The 13,296-nt window shown below is 44.2% G+C and overlaps 1 protein-coding gene and 1 pseudogene across 1 annotated transcript in view; one reads left to right on the top strand and one right to left on the bottom strand.

Moving 5' to 3' along the window:
- The window catches only part of atm (ATM serine/threonine kinase), a 196,984-nt gene that overhangs the window by 18,974 nt on the left and 164,714 nt on the right, over positions 1-13,296 (bottom strand). Inside the window, exons 50-52 of the mRNA XM_067450073.1 lie at positions 13,159-13,287; positions 12,923-13,063; positions 9,010-9,148 (exon numbers count right to left, since the gene is read on the bottom strand). Coding sequence (XP_067306174.1) covers positions 9,010-9,148; positions 12,923-13,063; positions 13,159-13,287 — 409 coding nt within the window. The remainder of the gene's footprint in view (positions 1-9,009; positions 9,149-12,922; positions 13,064-13,158; positions 13,288-13,296) is intronic.
- LOC137085515 (5S ribosomal RNA) lies at positions 9,707-9,823 on the top strand (annotated as a pseudogene).

Raw genomic sequence — 13,296 nt, 5'->3', positions numbered from 1 at the left:
GCCATCTGGTGAGCATTTCCGCCTAACTAACTCTAGTCTAGGGCGGGCGCAATAGCGCCATCGTGTGGATAAATTCGGATAGTTTCACTCTCCGTCATTTGATTCTGCCTTAACAAAATAAGTTTGAGCCTATAAATTGTTTATTGCTTACTGTTGTACACAGTTTCATTTATACAATTTTTCTAGCAACAACCAAGTCTCCTTTCTCGCTGATTAAACACCCTTATTCGAATTTGAAGTTTAAAAAGAAACATAACTTCCTCTAACTCAAAGTGAAATTAGGTTTAAGTCACACAGTCCAATTGGAAGGAAGGACGCCACCGTGTGGTTATACCCTGTTAAGTCAGCGCAACACTAAATCACTACTCCCTTTCTGATTAATTCTTTTATTTGGATAACTCCCACTTAGAGATTAATCGTTATAGGATAAGATTTTTGATTGGCTTTCTTTTATTTGATTTTCCTTACAGGCTTATTTAAATTTCATTTAAACTTGCTTTGAATTTAATTTGAATTAAGTTGAGCTTCTAATTCTTTTATTTTATTTTATTTTATTTATAATTTAATTTTAATTTTTAATTTTAATTTTTAATTTTAATAAAAAAAAATTATTAAAATTTTTTTTTATTTTTATTTTTTTTATTTTTATTTTTTTTTTATTTTTTTTTCTCTGCAAAAGTTTTTCTTTTCCCCTCCCATTGGGAATAAAGCTCAGTCTGGTAATTACAAACGGTATCAAAAGTGCTTTTTGTTTATCACTACTTGACAGAAACTTTTGCCTTTTTCTAAATTGCTCTTGATATTTAATCTTCCACTTAAGCGACCTCAATTCACCCCGGATGAGCTAAATGGGATAACCCATAGTACAAGCCGAATTTTAGTATATCTTGAGCATTAAGCCTATTAATTTTCCCTAACACTCCCGGCGCGCACGCTGACATTCCTTTCATTACAGACCAATTCATCTTGTGTTTGTTTCCACTGTGCTCTTTCCTATCCTCACTGTTGGACTATCACGATTGTGTTTCTTTCAGTTCACCAAGAGACCCCAAGGAGAATTAGATAGTCCCGGGACAACCGAGCAGCAGTTCACCAATTGACAACCAGGGCTACCGCCCACCTAATTGTCTGAATTGTCTAATTATCTAACTGTCTACATCAGTTAGCCAAAATTCCCAGCTATCCGTACGATAGCTCGTTAGCTTAGAACAAGCTTGCATTGGCTCTCTCTCTGTGTGTGTGTGTGTGCTGTGTTTCTCTCTTCCGCAGTAATGTCCCGTGCCCCCAGCCCTGCCGTCCCGTGGGACCGCCTAACGACATGGCTGGAAGCGCTAACGGCCACCAGTCAAGGAAGTCTGGAGCAGCCGAGCCAGGAGCAACTGGACACCGAGCTAGACCAGCTGATGACACACGACCCCACGCACAGCTACTCCAACAAGGAAGTGGCCAAGATCCTCGGAAGCCTCGCCCACGTCCTCATCGCACAGGCACGTCTAAGCAAAGGGAGCTACGCCAACCTGGAACAGGAGGCAGCAACGCTAAAGCTTCAAGCCGAGGAGGCCCGGAGAGACCAAGCCCTCACCCAGCTTCGTCTAGATCAGCTTCTAGACACAGAGAAAGACGACGAAACAGACAAAGAACAAAGACAAGAAATAGAAAGGCTTCAAAAGACCCTGAAGGAGCTCCGTCGTGACACCGACCGACGAGTACAGTCAGAGAAAGACGCCAGGAAACACCTCGACGAAAAGCTTCGGCGTGGCGAATTCCTCCTGGAGAGAGCCACTGATGAACTTAAAGACAGAGACATTAAAGCTAAAGTCTATGCAAAACATTTGCAGTCGGCACAAGCCGAGATCGACGAGCTCGTCCAGCAAAGACACGAGCTCAAAAATGAACTTGACATGGTGCAAAAAGAACTGAGACAGTCATATATAGTGCAACGTTACCGGAAGGGGGAAACGCACAACACACAGTTTCCCCTGACCAGTTACTCCGCACATTTTAGCCACGAAGCAAGAGCTACGAAGGGGGACGACAGCCCCCTGTTTAAAAGATCACCTGCCAGTCTCCACGAATCCCCGTCAGCAGCAAAGGAAAGGACGCCCTTCCAGGAAGTCAAGGTCAACAGCCACGAAGCTTCAAAGAACCTCGACAAGCTGGCCAGAAATATTCCTACCTTCAGCCCAGACCCGGCAGGAGGACACGACGTCCACGCATACTTAAAAGACATAGACTTTTACTTGCAAACTGTCGCTCACGCGAACAACTGGTACAGACTGTACCTGCTCAGGGCCACGTCTAATCGTGACGTACGCAGCTTTCTGGATCGACAACCAGAGGCCATCAAAGCGGACTACTGGCATCTACGACAAGCTCTAATTCGTGAGTACTCCGACCCCGAGTCAGACCAGGGGTTCATCACTGCCATGGACCTCAAGCAAGCTCGACGTGAGACCTCACAGAACTTTTATAACAGACTGCGACGTGCCTACTTCGGGACACGCAACGACCCAGGCATGGAGGAGGACATCAACTTCAAAACTCTTTTCCTCCGAAACCTGCACCCTACCATCAGTTACCACCTGGGGGTGCTGGCGTGCCCGCGCAGCATGGGCACGCAACAGTTAAGAGACTTGGCTCACAAAGCTTACGTCAAACAGAAAACCATTTCTGAAAAGACTGTAAAACAGCCCACCATCTGCCCTGTCTCTGAGCACCACCCAGAGCTAACCCTAGAGGGTGCCAAACAGAACCACAGTTACCGACCCGTCAACAGAGAGTCCAAACCACTCCAAGCCAGCAGAGGGCAGCGTGGTCATAATGGCGACCGTCCACGGTACCAGAGCGATCGCTCTGAAGGATCCTGGGACCCGCCTCGCCCAAAAAGCCAGCGAAGAGGCCACTCTCGACGGGACAATGGTAGGCCCAGACCTGAACCCACGTCTGGCAAAGAAAGTGTAGCTGCTTCTGAAGTTACAGAGCTCATAAAGATCCTAAAAGAGTTCCTCCGACAGAAACCTCACAAGGAAGACAAGAAGGACGGACCAGGTACAGCACGACTAGACATGATACCTGAAATCAACCTTCCCGCCCTTCCTGCAACTGAATCATCCACCCTGAACACTGTTCCCCAACCACGGACTAGTGTACTAACTGTTGCACCCCCACACGTCAGCAGCACACACTCACTACAGCTGACAGCAACAGCCTCTAATCAAGACAGCATCATGGGACAGCCCAGCGTACCAGAAAGCGCTGCTTTGATTGTTTGCACGCATAATGAGACACTTGACACATATCCAGACGGCTTATCAAGCAACATACAGGTCCCCACACCAAGACTCCTGGGAAACCTAATCGAGAAAGGGATGGCTCGAAAACTCTATCTGACTATCACTATGGAAAGGGAAATTAAGCTCGAAGCCCTAGTTGACACTGGCTCCGACCTCACGCTTATATCCGCCCAACTGTTTGAAAGACTCAGATTTGAAGCACAGAGGAAAAATCGCACCCTTAACCTTCACACTTGTAAGCTAAATGTGCAGTCGTATAGCCAAAACGACATCCAGCTCAAGCACGTAGCTTCCATCCACCTGACAATTGGACCTATGAGGCTGATACACCCAGTCTATATCTCCCCTATGAACACTTATCCGTTTCTCATCGGAAAAGACCTGCTGGACCGCTTCGAACCCGTACTGGACTTCAAACAGCTGAAAGTCTGGGCTCAAGTGCGTGACCCTCTGCCCCTTCAGACACACACATCGTCTGAGCAAGACTGTCAAGTCACAGAGGTCACGGGAACTCCCACAGAGCCAGACTGCCAGGTCACAAAGGCCACGGGACCCCCTGCAGCACACTGTGACAACACAGCTTCAGCCCCAAAGCCAAGTTCAAATTCGCTAATTTGCACATTTCAGCTATCCAAAGACTCTGATGCCTTCTGCCCCCAGGTCATGAATGACCTACAGCTGAATGACATTGTCACAACGAACAGTATCCCTGCACTGTGGGCAGACAACTCAACAAAAAGTCTACCACTGTGCAATACAATCAGTAAAAACACACCACACGGCGACATGTGGGCACCCCCGCACCCCACATCCAGCCCCATTGTTGCAGTGCTAACCCACAGCAAGCGATCGACACCGGCTACAATGCCGGCCTTGCAGCTGCTATCGCTAACTCCGCAAATTTCCAACAACGATATTGCGGATATGCAAACCTCTGACACTGCAATAAAGACAATTCTTGACCACCTCTCAGACCCCTCCAACCACCCTATCACTGACTCTGAGCTCATTGATGACTCTAGCCACAAGCATCTACATAACTCCAGACACATGATGCGTATTATGGACAACATTCTCTGGTGTGCACCCGATGGCAACACAGCGCCACAGCTTGTAGTGCCACGGTCGCAAAGGGGGGTGATGCTAATGTAGGCCCACAACACACCATGTGCTGGACACCACGGCACCAGAGCCACGTATGACACACTGAAACAGGTGGCATATGGGCCTGGGATGCATCAAGATGCAGCAGAGTATGTTAGAGAAGGGCTAGTTCGCTGCCAGTTCCAACCAGCAAACCCGAGCCACAGAGCCCCACTGCAACACAGAGGGACCACGTTCCCATGGTCAAACCTACAAATCGACCGGGTAGAACCCCTGCCCAGGTCCACAAAAGGCAAAAAGTACTTTCTCACAGTGGTGTGCCAGTTTACCAAGTGGGTGGAGTGTCAACCAGCACCCAACGACACCGCCCAGACCACGGCATACCACCTGATGAATCACATCTTTTTCCTGTCAAGATTGCCACTGAGAATCAACTCAGACAGAGGCATCCACTTCACTACTGAGGCCATGCAACAGATCTGGAAATGCCTAAGAAACGCGGCCGTGATCATGCTCCTGTGCCTCCAGACAATCAGAGGCCAGCCATCACCAGACATCATCACACCGGGTCCAGCCTCGGGCATCGTACTGAGAGAGCAACCTGGACTGCTGATCACCAACTGCAAATGAATCCTCAAAAGAAAGACGTACTCTCCGGAACTTCACATCAGCAGCGCAAGCTCCTCCAGCCCTGCACACAAACGCAAAAGGGGGGAGGAGCCCAAGCCCTCTGCCTAACCTTATACCAGCTTCAAGAACCTTCTCCTCCAACACCAGGTAGTCACCTTGTAGGCAATACTGCCAAGCCCCACACTATGTCATGCATGTGATTTGAGAAAGAAGGCCTTTAACGAACACAAGGCCGCCTCTGAAGGGATTCTCAAAACCCCAATGACTTTGAACTTTGAAACAGAGAAACCAAAGTGGATCACCAGAAGGCACCCAGCCTGGCCACAATGCGAGGCACCCTCTGGAAAAGTTCCTAGTCAGCATAGGACATAAAAGTGTCAAGATGCACAGTCCATCTTCCTAGGCAGGAGACCTAAAGGACTGACTGGCCATTGCGAGGAACATGGTTCCACCCAGGGCTGCAGAAAGCCCACAGCACACCTGCACCACACAAACGGACTTCTGGATGACAGGTGACGCACCGTCAGGGCACCTGCTGCCTCGACACCTGCTGCACAAGCACAGAGACCTGAACTGGGCTACTGTCTGCCTTATCTGCCATGGAACGACCATCACTTCAGGAGACACAAACAACTGGAGCCTAACATGGCTATGGTGTGTCTGATCTTCCTGAATCTTTGATATCGCTCGTTGTTGTCCATAGGAGGGACAACAACTAGCGAAAGGGGGGATTATGTAGCGACTCAGGCGAATCAAACACACAATCGCCAGTTACATTTAACAAATCTGTTGTGAAAGCTGTGTGCTGGGTGGCAGACCTTCCCCCAACACAACAGAGGGAGATTCTTCAGTCACCCTGGAAACCATCTGATAAGACTGTTTTATGGCCCCGAAAGGAATTTGGCCACATGAAGTTTCAGACACAAAGAGTTTAAGACACAGAGCTTTTGCCTCAAATTATAGACAAACCATCTATAAATGAACATGCACCCCAGGACATTATATGTAAACACATAACTGTCTTGTAAAATGTTTATTCTGTATGGTATCTTGCATCTTTTTGTCTGTGTCTTAACAAAGTACTAGTTCAGATAACCTCATATATGTCATGTCTCCTATCAAATTAATGCTCACTTCACGACTTACACTTCCATGTATATCACTTATTCAGAAAATGCAGTGTGTGTTTGTTGCATTAATTATAGTATGAAGACTCAGAGACCCACTGAATCGAACTTTCAAACAAAGAGCCATAAATCTGCTGAGGAATTTCCCGCCGGGAAATCCCAACAATCTCATTGGTTAAGTCTAACCCTGGAGGGTGGGACTATTTCCAGACCTTAAAAGACCAGTGAAGACAGGCTCTCCTCCTCTTCTCTCTCGGAAAAACTCTCTGGCTCTTCTTCAACTCTCTCCTGTGGGAGCCAACACCCACGGGGGGGGGGGGGCTGGCACTCAAGCCATGCCACCAATGCAGGCCCTCCAAGCAGGCCTCATCTCTTCCAAAAATCTTCTCTTCTACAATCCGATCTTCAAGAACACGAAGCATCGCTAAAGCAAACAGCCGCTTCCCTCCCAACCTCGGAAAGGACCGCCGGACACGCAGAGACACGCAGAGACACGCAGAGACACATACGCACACAAGCGAGAAGCCAAAACGAAACCAAAAAGAATGCAAGTATTCTTATTCTTACTGCTGTAAAGAGGATGTGTTATTCTCCCGTTGGGATAAATTAACTCCGTGAAGGTCGTATTTGGTTGAACTGAAGGAAAGCTGTTTCTTACCCTCCCCCACTCTCTTTGTCTCTCTCTCTCCCTCTCTCTTTGTCTCTCTCTCTCTCTTTTATCTCTCTCTAACTTCAGTCTATTCATTATTCTCTTTTATGTATTCTTTCGTTAATATCTATACTTCTACTCTCTTGATGCATATTTAGTATGTACTTTCTGTGTGAATTGTAGTGTTATTTTTAGTCTGTGTTTATTAAACCTTCAAAAGACATTTAATGAGTTGAATCTGTTATTCTGCCACATACACAAAGTCAATGAAACTTGCGATCTAAACGTTACCTAACTGCTTATGCTACTATGTTAGTAAAGTAAACTGTATGACCATTTGAAATATTGAACTTATCCTGATCAGTAAAGTTAATGTTTCTTATGCGTTCGTAAAGCAGTAATCCCTTTATTGAGAATTGATTTGAAAAGTCTATAACTAATTTGCAGGACAAACTTAGTAGGATAATTTCAAGCAATTCCGTAAAGGGTTACTTGTATTTAATTAAACAATTTCCCTATCGGAAAATTTTAATACGTAATGAACAACTGGCAAATCATATTCATAAATTCATGAATATTGAATATTAAATCCCTTTTGAGTTAATTATTCCCCGAGACATTAAACTCATTAGTCGTTGTTGTTACAGCAGTGTCTACCTTTGACTGTACAAACTCAAAACTATTTTGTACAAACATTTTTTTTTCTTCTGGGATTTAGCAATCCTGTGAATCACTAAACTAATATTTAGTTGTATGACCACAGTTTTTTAAAACTGCTTGACATCTGTGTGGCATGGAGTCAACCAACTTGTGGCACCTCTCAGCTGTTATTCCACTCCATGATTCCACAATTCCACACACAACATTCCACAATTCATTCACATTTCTTGGTTTTGCTTTAGAAACAGCATTTTTGATATCACCCCACAAGTTCTCAATTGGATTAAGGTCTGGAGATTGGGCTGGCCACTCCATAACATTAATTTTGTTGGTTTGGAACCAAGACTTTGCCCGTTTACTAGTGTGTTTTGGGTCATTGTCTTGTTGAAACAACCGTTTCAAGGGCATGTCCTCTTCAGCATAGGGCAAGATGACCTCTTCAAGTATTTTAACATATGCAAACTGATCCATGATCCCTGGTATGCGATAAATAGGCCCAACACCATAGTAGGAGAAACATGCCCATATCATGATGCTTGCACCTCCATGCTTCACTGTCTTCACTGTGTACTGTGGCTTGAATTCAGAGTTTGGGGGTCGTCTCACAAACTGCCTGTGGCCCTTGGACCCAAAAAGAACAATTTTACTCTCATCAGTCCACAAAATGTTCCTCCATTTCTCTTTAGGCCAGTTGATGTGTTCTTTGGCAAATTGTAACCTCTTCTGCACATGCCTTTTTTTTAACAGAGGGACTTTGCGGGGGATTCTTGAAAATAGATTAGCTTCACACAGACGTCTTCTAACTGTCACAGTACTTACAGGTAACTCCAGACTGTCTTTGATCATCCTGGAGGTGATCATTGGCTGAGCCTTTGCCATTCTGGTTATTCTTCTATCCATTTTGATGGTTGTCTTCCGTTTTCTTCCACGTCTCTCTGGTTTTGCTCTCCATTTTAAGGCATTGGAGATAATTTTAGCTGAACAGCCTATCATTTTTTGCACCTCTTTATAGGTTTTCCCCTCTCTAATCAACTTTTTAATCAAAGTACGCTGTTCTTCTGAACAATGTCTTGAACGACCCATTTTCCTCAGCTTTCAAATGCATGTTCAACAAGTGTTGGCTTCATCCTTAAATAGGGGCCACCTGATTCACACCTGTTTCTTCACAAAGTTGATGACCTCAGTGATTGAATGCCACACTGCTATTTTTTTGAACACACCCCTTTCAACTAATTCAACTAATTGCCCAATTGCACAGCCTTAAGAGCGTGCATATCATGAATGCTGGGTCTCATTTGTTTTCTAAGAATCTACTGAACCTACTGGTAACTTGTTTGCCACGTAGCAATAAAAAAATATACGAAAAACCTTGATTATTCTGGTTAGTCACATTGTACTGCTATTATTTTGAACAATACTGTATTACTTTAAAGTAAAAACTGGATCTGTACATTTATTAGGTAAAATTTTAGGATTTTTGTACCTATTAGTGCAAACAGACTTACATCATAATGGGAACAGACAGTAAAAGTGAACTTTTACTTACTCTTTTCAGTTTTATGGCGACTGGCATCCATGTATGCCAAAGTGATGTAGGCATTGCAAAGTGTCTCAATGTCTTTGACCATCATAGCTCTCTTTTTACGAACCACGTCAATGATCTTACGAGAGACCTCAGCCCGTTCCTACAGATCCACACATTTAAGGTTTATCATTTGGTAACAAAAAGGTTAGTCAGGACATAATGCTACTGTAAAACAACAACAAATGTAATTCTAAATGTTTTACTGATGTGAGAATTTTATTTTGAAAGAAATGCTGTTGACTCTTCTGTCAGATGCAGCTTAAGTTAAGAGTGCCTGAGAAAAACGTGTTGTCCTGATTCAGTATCTGCGGTCAGATGAGATGTTGTCAGGCTATATGCCTGTCATTATTCTAAAGTTATTTATTAAAGCAGCACTGGGTAACTTTTGCTCTCGGGGTCCCCCTACAGTTGAGAAAAAATAATGTCCTCAACGGCTGTCGTAAGCTCAGTCATCCTACAACAGGGGGTGCCATCGCGCGTGCATTTGTTGACATGACAACCCTGATAGCCCTGAACTAGTGATGCGTCTCATAACCCGCGGACCCCATATGTCTATTTAATGGTTGCGGTTGCGGGCGGGTTGTACAAATATATACAGTGGTGCGGTGCGGGCCAAATAACTTCATAAAAGAGGCCCGCGGGTTGGTGCAGCACTAACACCAGCAGCCATATCACCCTGTAGCCCAAGACTGGTTTCCCACTGAAGCTAAGCAGGGCCGAGCCTGGTCAGTACCTGGATGGGAGACCAACTGGGAAAACCAGGTAGCTGCTGGTAGAGGTGTTAGTGAGGCCAGCAGGGGGTGCTCACCCTGTGGTCTGTGTGGGTCCTAACGCCCCAGTATAGTGATGGGGACACTATACTGTCAAAGAGCACCATCCTTCGGATGAGACGTTAAACCGAGGTCCCGACTCTCTGTGGTCGTTAAAAATCCCAAATTTGCCCACTGGCCTCTGTCCATCATGGCGTCCTAATCTTCCCCTTATCCTGATTGGCTTCATCACTCGGTCTCCTCTCCACCAATCAGCTGGTGTGTGGTGAGCGTTCTGGCGCAATATGGCTGCCGTCGCATCATCCAAGTGGATGCTGCACACTGGTGGTGGTTGAGGAGATTCCCCCTTCTATGTAAAGCGCTTTGAGTGCCTAGAAAAGCGCTATATAAATGTAATGAATTATTATTATTATTATTATAACAGTTCCCCTGAACACTGCAGGAGGAGTTCACATGCAGGTGTTCTTCTGGCGGCGCGTGTGAAATGTCTTCATCCCAGGTACAGTCAGTGGCGTATGTTTCAGCATGTCATATGAATATAATTTCATGGGTTTTATTTTTTTCAAAAGCCAAATAATCGCGATGCTCACGTTTACAAGCCAGCGTCATTATAGTAGTCTATTGGTTACCGTTTTACAGAATCTATATGATACTTCAGTTCAATGTTTGAGTGGTAGCTCACCGTAACAAGCATGACCGCATCGGTCGGGCACGCCTCCTTCAGCTCACGCCGACGAGCAAACGCTGGTCCAATGTTGACCCTCGTCCTGCCTTTAATCCCATCACTTTTTTCCTCTTATTGCTTTCCTCCAACAAAACCTTTTCTTTCTTATTTGTCTCTGCTGCTTCGGACATGACTATATTATCCGATGAACAAAGTTGGGCTCGCACGTCCGAATGTAAGGAAGTGTGGGTGTTGGTGGAAGTGACGTATATGCCGTAAAGCAGTCGAATTTTGTAGTTCTTTTTGTTCTCGGGTTACTACCCGAAACTCGAAGTTTATTGGTACGATTAAAAACGATACAGACCCCATCAGGCTATGGCAGACGTGTCATTCAATCTATTGTAAGTCGATGTATCATCACAAGAGTCTTGAAAATATATTATGAAGGTTGAAAAGTTACCTAGTGCTGCATTAAGCTTGTTACTTAATAAAAAGTCTCTCACCAAACAAACTTTCGGATGTTATTCTGTGCTCAAAGCATTCGCTCTTCTATTGCTGTGGTGCACGCTATATATCACTTCAATATATGTGACCCGTCACGAAAACCAGGGACATAAGTCGGCAGCACAACTTTCGCGCAAAATGCGAAAGAAGCATTTTTTTTTTCAAATTTTTTGATTTTTGTTTTTTTGCAGAATCTGTTAGTTGAGATCACGAAGAAGCCTCTCTGTTTTTGAGACAGCAGTATTGGTGTATTTAAAAGCGTACATTTTGAGGTTGAAATCGGCTTGTTTTCGGAGATTGTAGCACGCAGTAGGGGCGTGTCACTGTCTGTGTGTATTTCCATACGGGATAAGCAGGCTTTTGTTTCTTTTGTTATTGTCCCCGCCCTCCGAGGGAAGCGTGGCTACTTATTATGCAGCGCTCTGGCCGGCTCTAGCTGATATCAAAATTCAATGAAGATGGACGCCGCAAAGATGATCACAGACGAGCTGAACCATGGCTGTTACACCGAAAATGCTTCGAAGTACTTCTTCGACAAGCCGCATGCATATGAACAAGCGCTCACTTAATGGGCATAAAGACAGCGAAATGGGGAAAATCCGTAATTTTGACTGTAAATGCTACACGAGGAGAAAAGAGAACTCTCTGCATGGGAGAAAGACCTGTAGCCATAAGCTTTCTCCAGACATTATGTACAACATACGGCTGGATTCTTTAGCTGCATAAAAAGAGTGGCAGGACAAGCGAATTATTGGACATTTAGAGGCAAACAACTTCGGAGATGGTTACATCCACAAAGAAGACCCCGACAAAGAGAAAGTGTGCCCGAGCGACTTATTTCATTGGAGGCATCGAGATCTGCAAGAATACTTTTCTGTTTCAAATCTGGTGAGTTTCATTCTAAGAACACGTAGCCTACATGTTATCTAATGTTTAGTCCATGTTTAGACCTTCCCATATCTACCAATTGTTATTAGCTAGCTCAGTTTTAATTGTAATCGTTAGCATCGTATCACTTGCCAAAAACCGCCATTACTATAATGGCCTTTTAGATGGTAATGTTAACATCTGCTATTCATTTGAATAATGCTTCAATTGCTTGACTTGACTGGTGTGAATGCGGTCCGATTTTTCCCATTGCGTCTGTCGTTACTAGCAACCATGCAGCTTTACAGGGGGTGTGGCTTATCTAAATGAGATGTAAATGAGGCCTATTGTCACTCCCAGCAGGTGAGAACAGGTGTTTTCTCTCGTTTACACTTTTCTAAAGGCCTAAATTCAGATGGCTACAACTTCTCCAAATATTATCAGATTTCCATGTGTTACACATCGTTGGAAAGCTTGGAGACTACACTTTCAGAATCCATGAATAACTCAAAATGCCCCAGAACCGACTTGCGTCCCTACTTTCCGTGACTGGTCACATATATAAATGTCAAATGAAATTATGAGCATATTAGTAAGAAAACGAATTTACCAACAAACATCAATAAATTACATAACTGGCATGTGTGTGCTTGTGAACTATTTTTGAGGAATACATACTTGATTCAAATTCCTAAAAATATGGGTCGCTGCATAATGACCAAGGGAAAATGTGGGTCCCATGGCCGAACCAGATGAGAACCACCGATTTAGACATTATCACTAGACATGAAAAACTCCCAGAACCGTGCAGAAATGTCTTCTCATTACAAATGTTTAGCAGACGCTGCCGAAATGTAAAAGACTATTATAAACGCATGCACTAGAAATACATGATAAAATGCATACTGCTAATAAATATCAGCAAAAAAATGTAATTTGAATTTTATAATAGTGTCTTATTTTATTTTTGGTAGAACTAACACTTTAATTTCATTTTAATTCATTAACTAATACTTTAATTTTTCATTTATTTCATGGCTATATTTATGAGGTGTTGTGTGTTTTATACCAAGTCCAGCGGTGAGGGTTGGCGGGCACTGCTCTTGGATGAACGACTGCGAGAAAAACTCTCATCCTTGTTGGCGTTGACCAGTGCCAAGATGATGAAGAGAGTGTGGTGAGGGTGGTCAATGGATGACTGACAGATCAGCTGGTGATAAAACATATTTTAGATGCAAGTCTATGCTAGATTTCACTTATGGGGTTAAAATTCTGAATGAAAATAAAGGAGTAGCTGAACGTTACCTCGTTAAGCACAGGATGGAAGCCCACGTCCTGTGAGTTCACGGAACTGGACACTTTAGTGCCCATTCGAGCAGCTAACTGGTACATCAGGGGCAGGAACTTATATGATGGGATTTTCTTTACACCACTCTAATAGAA

The sequence above is a fragment of the Pseudorasbora parva genome, chromosome 8 (genome assembly GCF_024679245.1).
Source record: "Pseudorasbora parva isolate DD20220531a chromosome 8, ASM2467924v1, whole genome shotgun sequence".
NCBI classification, from domain to species: domain Eukaryota; kingdom Metazoa; phylum Chordata; class Actinopteri; order Cypriniformes; family Gobionidae; genus Pseudorasbora; species Pseudorasbora parva.
Note: the sequence above shows the minus strand (reverse complement) of the source record. Positions and strands in the feature narration are given on the sequence as shown.